At 55.3% G+C, this 6,730-nt stretch overlaps 2 protein-coding genes across 4 annotated transcripts in view; one reads left to right on the forward strand and one right to left on the reverse strand.

Moving 5' to 3' along the window:
* Positions 1-864: 864 nt before the first annotated feature.
* Positions 865-2,891, reverse strand: Polr2l (RNA polymerase II subunit L). The gene is made up of 2 exons (XM_021166010.2): positions 2,777-2,891; positions 865-1,154 (listed from the first exon to the last, which is right to left on the reverse strand). The coding sequence occupies exons 1-2, from the start codon at positions 2,869-2,871 to the stop codon at positions 1,046-1,048; spliced, it is 204 nt and encodes a 67-aa protein (XP_021021669.1). The 5' UTR covers positions 2,872-2,891; the 3' UTR covers positions 865-1,045.
* Positions 2,892-2,989: 98 nt separating this feature from the next.
* Tspan4 (tetraspanin 4) overlaps positions 2,990-6,730 on the forward strand; it is a 20,104-nt gene continuing 16,363 nt past the window's right edge. Inside the window, exon 1 of one of the 3 annotated variants that reach the window (XM_021166008.2) lies at positions 2,990-3,247. Coding sequence is in view for 1 of the 3 variants with exons in the window: in XM_021166007.2 (XP_021021666.1) it covers positions 3,628-3,709 (82 nt within the window). In the remaining 2 variants the exon portion in view is untranslated. Of the gene's footprint in view, positions 3,248-3,485; positions 3,710-4,129; positions 4,234-6,730 lie in introns of those variants that run through there. The other 2 variants (XM_021166007.2, XM_021166009.2) reach the window with 2 other exon arrangements.

Here is a 6,730-nt window from a genome sequence, read left to right on the forward strand (position 1 = left end):
AGATGCCTAGGAGCTAGAGCACTACCCCACCTCCTTTGGTCTAGAGTAGGTTTCTTAGGACTACGTGCTGTGGGGATTGGGTCAAGGGGCAGGGGTGCCTAGCTGTCGGGCCTGGAAGATTCTGGAAACAAGATCCTCAGGCATGGGCAGCAGATAGGCTGGCACAGCTGATGGGCTTTAGGACCCAAGAGGCCTGTGGCCTTGGGGTACTCCTACAGTATCTGGGTTTGGTTGGGTGGCACAAGCCGTCCTTTCAACTCAACACTCAGGAGGCAGAGAGTGATCTCTTTAGTTCAAGGCCAGCCTGGTCTGCAGAGTCGAGTTCCAGGATAGCCAAGGCCAAACAGAGAAACCCTGTCTTGGAAAATGAAAGGTAAATAAATAAATCTGGATTTGATTCCCAATACCTCAGGGCAGCTTATACACTCTATAACTTTACTCCCAGGGGATCTGGCCTCTGTGGGGACGCAGTGATACAAAGACTTATAAGCAGACCAAATACCCAAATGCATGATAACCCTAGCACGAGGATTGGGACCTCCAAGCACTCTCAGCATTCCAAAGGAATATCGTACCAGGCTTGGGCCCATCGACACCTGTGGATGGTGTGATGGCCACATCCATTATGCCCAGCCTGAACACAGGCAGGAAGCGGAGAGGCCCTAAAGCAATGTGGTACAAGACTACTGTAGGGCTACCTCGTTGATCAAACTGGTCAAGGCCCTGGGGAATGGAAGCAGGGTGTTCCTCCACAGGATGAGACTCCCAGTCAGATGAAGGGGAAGGAGACCAGCCCTAGGGGAAAGACTGGAGGCAGGCCAGGTAGCCTCAGAGACAGCATAGACATGGACATGGAGAACCTTGGAAGTTAGACCTGTTGGTGGTTCTGCAAACATCTTTACTAAACAGTTCCTTCCAGGGTGACAGGACTTAGCCACAGGGCCACAGCCAGGCAATACACCAACATCCCCAATAGCTCAGTTTGAATATAGCATGACAGGCTGCCCTTGGCCAGCACAAGACAGAGGAGGGCAGGCTCCAGCGGTCACTTCTCTAGGGGTGCATAGTTCAGCAGCTTCTCAATCAGGTCCACGTGTGCTAGCAGCATGCGGCGGCAGCAGTAGCGCTTTAGGCCCAGAGCGTCCAGGGCATCCCTGTAAAGAGAAGAGGGAGGCTGGATGTGGTCTCTATAGTCTGCATAGGTCTGGAACCACCTCCAGCTTGCCTCTGGGTATTCATGTGGACAGGGATTACCAGGGCACATCTACATAATCAGCAATTGAAACCTGACATCAGGCCATGGGGAAATGGCCTGGAGATTTCTGAAATATGTATCTAGATGCTTAGGGAGGAGCCAGGTGACACCCTTTCCCCACCTAGAAGTTACAACTGCCCATGTATATGCCCATGTGCCAGTCTTCTCCCTTAGCATCCTATATCCTTACCAGCCTTCTGCCTACACCTGTTTTTTAAAATTTCATTTTATGTGTATGGGTGCCTGATGCTCCCAAAGCCCAAAGGAGTTACGGACACTTGCAAGATACCATGTTGGTTCAAGGAATGGAACCTGAGTCCTCTTAAAAAACCACCAACCAACCAACCAAACAAAACAGCCAGTGCTCTTAACAGTTGAGCTGTCTAGCTGGGTGTGGTGGCGCACACCTTTAATCCCAGCATTTGGGAGGTGGAGGCAGAGGCAGGTGGATTTCTGAGTTCGAGGCCAGCCTGGGCTACAAAGTGAGTTCCAGGACAGCCAGGGCTACACAGAGAAACCCTGTCTTGAAAAACAAAACAAACAAAACAACAAAAAAACAGTTGGGCCATCTCTCTAACCCCCTGTATCTCTGCGTTTGTCTCTTGTATGCATGGTTATCGGCTTCCAGGGTTATTTGGGAAAGCTTAGGAGACCAATATCCCCTCATCAGGAGTACAATTCCAGGCCCCACAGGTGGACTCTGACTAAACGCCACGAACTGGTTGTTGCTACCCCTCAGGCTTTGAACTCACACTAGATTTAATTTCTCTGGGACCTAGTCAGCTTGAGAGGTTCCTGCCCAGAAGGCTAGCAGCTACTCACCAGAGCTGGTCTAATAGCTTGCTCATTAAGCCCCACTGGCTTATGGCTTGTGCAGAGAAAGAGAACCCCTTGGTGTTGACATGGTGGCCAGAGGTCTGACTATTTTGGGGGACAGTCATGGTAGTGAGCACAAGACGATGCCCACAAAGCCTGTCCTACATTTTAAAGGGCCCACGAGGTCGAAATACATAAGGGGTAGGTCGGAAAGCAGATAGAGGGTAGAGAGTAGGTCGACAGGGAAGAGACTTGAGGTGTCACCCACGGGAAGGATGCTTAGAAGTTTCCCAAAGGCCAGCAACTTGAAGAAAACCATCTTCCAAGCTTCTGAGAGCCTGGGCGTGATATTGCACGCCTTTAATCCCAACATTCAGGAGACAGGCAGGATTTCGAAGTGTTCCAGACCAGACTGCTTTACATAGAGAATTCAGGTCAGCCACCGAAACCCTGCCTCGAAAACAAACTAAAGACTCACTCTTCTGGGAATACATCACGGGTCTGCGCTGGAGGACACCCAGTCTTCTCACTAGACCCCACAATCCCTGCCCTGCCCATTCTCCATAGGAAATCCTATCTACCCCCGGCCCAGGGCACCTCAATTTAACTCCCGGTCCGCCGCAGAACCCTCCCCCGGCCCCTCGGCTTCATGCCCCCAGTCCAGCCTTCCCGTCCCGTCCCGTCCCCCGCGGAACGCCGTCTCACCCCTCCGTGTACTCGGCCTGCAGCAGACCCAGGTAGGCTTCCCATTTGTTGCCGACGATCTTCCCACAGGTGAAGCAGCGCACGGGGATGATCATGGTGGCGTCTGGCGCGCAGGCTGCCGGCAGTAGCTTTTCAAGGCCCGCCCCAGGCGCGCCCATAGCGCGGGGCTCATTACGCCCTAGCTCCGCCCCGTAAGATCCCGAGCCCCGCCCCGCATCTCCCTGAACCCCGCCGCAGCCCTGCCCCCGCTCCCATGATTACCCTGAAGCGGCGGTATTCCTTGCTCGCGCCCACCCGGGGCTCCGAGAGCCTCCGAGCCCGCGGCAGCATCCCGGTCCCCCCCTCCCACTGTGGTGGTAGATCCCGGCGCTACGGCGTCCGAGCAAGGCCGAAAGGTCCGCGGCGCCGGCGGTTCGCGTTTCTCGTGTTGCCTTGACTGACAGCTGCTCCGCCGTGCGGCGGCGCGCACAGGTACGGCGGTTCTAGCGGGCTGGGGTCCCGCCGGCCCGATCGCAAGCCGACTGGAGCCAAGAGGTGGTTAACAAGTGGTGGTGGCGCAGTCGGAGAGCGGGCTGCCGACTGCGCACGGCCAAGGCGGTCTTCCCGCCTCCTGGCCCGGACTCCAAGGGGTCTCGGTCTGGAGCCCTTACCCGAGGTGCCCAGGAAGAGTCCGGGCCTTGGAGTTTGGGGCGTCCTTCTCTTCGGCCGCTGCAGAACCGTCGGCGGTACGATGTCCCGAGCCCCGACGGCGGCCTCCCGCGCTCAGTACAGTCCTCTCCTCTGAGAAGGGTCTTTTCCTGGGGAGAGGAGCAGGGCGGTGGTCCGGGAAGGCGTCATGGAGGAGGCACCCTATGAGCAGACCTTCTAACCTCTTTTTCCCGGAATATTTGGCTCAGACGTGGAGATTGCCTGCGAGACTGCTAGTGGCCACAGGTCTGCCTCACCTGGACGTGACTTAAGGACTTAAGGGAATGGGCAAGGGGCTGTTTTCTGGGGAGTGTATCACCTTGGCCGGAGCGCCTTCTTGTGTGCTGGGGGCTACCCTTAGGAAAAGGAGGCGGCTTGCAGTGAGAAGCTGGAGAGGTTCGATAGAGCTTGGGAAGTTTGGGATGTGGTTACAGTGAAGGCTCTGAGGGGTCCTAGATAATTTCCAGGTGCCTCTGGGAAACAAACGATGGAGGGGAGGTCGGGAGGGTTCTCCTGGGTCTTGAGTGTGGCTGGTCGGAGCCACTGGCCAGCTTGGTGGTTGTGCCCCCGATGTCACCCTGGACAGCCTTCCTGGCAGCTTTTGCCATCCCCCATGGAGCCACGTGCAGAGCCACGAGCTAGGCGACTTCCCGGTCCTGTCCCCTCCCCCCAACATCCTGCCCTGGCCAGAGGGGGCAGTGGGTGCCTGTGAGTCACTGTGGCCTGGGATCAGGCTCAAGATCAGGACTGAAGACTGCTGGTGGCCAGAGGTGAGGGTGGCAGGAGAGTGGGATAGGAGATGGTCTGTAAGGTCTGCCCTAGGGGATGGGGTGGAGGCCAAAGGCTTGGAGGAGGGGCTCTCAGTTCGGTCTGGCCCCTGGAAGACTTGTTTACTTAGGGAGAGTTGGGGAGTAGAAGCCTGTGCCAAGTTGACATTCCTGGAATTCCCGTGTGTGTGTGTGTGTGTGTGTGTGTGTGTGTGTGTGTGTGTGTGTGTACGCGCGCGCGCGCGTATACACACGCTAGCGCGCGCGTGCAAAAGCCCACAGTTTCCAGTGGCTATCGTGGGTGGCGGCATCCTCTCCTCCCCTAGTTCCTGCTCCAGCTCCCTGGATTCCCAGAAATGGCTCAGGCTAGAGGACTCCAGGCTGTTCACCCAGACTTTGCTCATCCTGGAGTGCTGTGTGGGATGGGGGTGGAGTGGGAGGGGGGGGGGATATGCTGTGGGTCAGTTCTCTCCAGAGCCCTGGCCGGGATCCCAGGCTCAGCTTCTGCCCCTACCTCTACCGTTTCTTAACTCCCAGTGATGGGAGAGAGATGTAGGATACTTACAGTCTCAGCTCTGCTCCTGTTACCCCACTGCAAACTGACTAGTGTCTGCCTAGCAAATGGCTTTACAAGAATGGATGCTCAATCTACTGTACAGGGTGGAGGGCGCATTGAGCGAGATGTGCTCATACGCAGTTCCTAACCCATTTGCCACAGTTCCTGCCAGAGGAGGGGGTCACTTCAGGGCAGGGGACGAGGAAACCCATGATTGAAGTGTGAGCTGCCCGGCCCCTCCCACCCTGGGTGTTGCCCTGAAAACAGCCAGCCAAAAGAGGGTGCTGTACTGTGGTCTGGAGCCCTGGGCTCCAGCTGGCTCTACCCCTTAGCCTTAGATCACAGCCTTAGTTTCCCCATTTGTAAAGCTCTTCTGGGACCTGAAGCATCCGTGGGAAGGATTTTAATTCCTCCACTAAAAGCTGGCTGTGAGCTAGGTCGAAAGAAACTTCTCCTAAGGAACTCTATCTAGCCTGGTGCTCATGTAGGACAGTTTCTATCACCCTGAGGGTATGGAGTGTTAACAGACACACTCCTACACCTCATTTTCATATCTGTGTGGACACACTAAATGTGTTTGGTACATGTTGTCCAAATAGCTCTTGGAGACCCTGTGGCTGAAACTGAAGTGACTAGCCCAAGAACCCTTTGGGTTATTGAGGCTGGGACATTTGGGACTCAGTGCTTGGGGGTAGGGGTGGGATGTCCCCAACATGGCAATGCAGGTGTGCTTTGTTCACAGGATAAGCATTTTGAGTCTCAATTAGGTCCCTTCTATTCTACTGCCACAGGGGCTCTGATAGAGAAATACCTGAGGGTGCCGGGCAGGAAGTGGGGGGAAGACACTATTTGGGGTGACCAGAGAGTCTAGGAAGAAATATGGGCCCTTTTGCTGGCTTCACACAGAGGGCCCTGCAACCCCATCCCCAGCTCTGTCCTTGAAGTGGAGGGAGGCTAGAGGTGTGTGTTCAGAGTTCCTGGTTAGGCTCTGTGTGCAGCCCCTTGGTTGCTTGCTTCTTGGTGGGAGGTGTCAGCCAACTGGACCAGGAATTTGTGGTGTTCCTGCCCAGGGTGGGGGTCTGGGGCAGGCACTGGGGCCCTGCAGGGGCTGAAGCCGCAGCAGGAAGGCAGACACCACAGCCTGTTTGTATTGGCACCACTCTCTCTGCCTCCTCAAAGAAGCTGTGGAGCTTCAGCCTCGGGTCAGGGTGGGTGGTGCTGCTCTGCTCTCTCCCTCCTGAGCTAGCTGGTTAGGAGTAGCTACTACAGCATCCAAACAGGCTTCTGGGCAAACTCATGCTGGCGCCCCACTGAGGGGTCCAAATGCTTTGCTTGCTGACAACTACTTGCCCCGAGCAGACATGGTCAAATTCTGTCTAGAGATTGGACAGGTCTGGCTAGGCAGGTGTCCATGTTTTCTATGTGGCTCACTCCCCAGGGGTTCTCTTGTGTACCCTCGTCTTGGAGCCTTGCTGGCAGATGTCTCCTATGTCCAGACCACTGTGGTTGGGCACTGGCCATGGTGTTGAGGAAAGCATCCCTTTCTGGCTCAGAGAGGGTGGCCTTGCCTTGGTCCTTCACTGTTCGAGATCAGTCTGCACACCACACCCTGTGAATTCTGTCCTTGGCAGCAGACATGGCCCTGGCCCTCAGTCGGCTAGATCAGTCCCTGTTCTTGTGGGTTTTACAGGCAGGGCCTTCTAGGCAGGAGAGGGACACATTGTTCAGAGAACAGCATCTTAGCAGAACCGGACTGGCTCTCCTCCCCCCCAAGAACTTTGGGAGCCCTTCCTACCGCTTTCTTTCTTTCTTTTTTTTTTAAAGATTTATTTATATTTTATTATATGTAAGTACACTGTAGCTGTCTTCAGACACTCCAGAAGAGGGAGTCAGATCTCATTACTGATGGTTGTGAGCCACCATGTGGTTGCTGGGATTTGAACT

The sequence above is a fragment of the Mus caroli genome, chromosome 7 (assembly GCF_900094665.2).
Source record: "Mus caroli chromosome 7, CAROLI_EIJ_v1.1, whole genome shotgun sequence".
Lineage (NCBI taxonomy): Eukaryota > Metazoa > Chordata > Mammalia > Rodentia > Muridae > Mus > Mus caroli.

Bases quoted from the DNA above. Each gene is read 5' to 3' on its own strand.
- Polr2l (XM_021166010.2), bottom strand. From the start codon at position 2,871: ATGATCATCCCCGTGCGCTGCTTCACCTGTGGGAAGATCGTCGGCAAC. The intron at 1,155-2,776 runs GTGAGACGGCGT...TTCTCTTTACAG, and splicing joins CAGGCCGAGTACACGGAGGG to GGATGCCCTGGACGCTCTGG.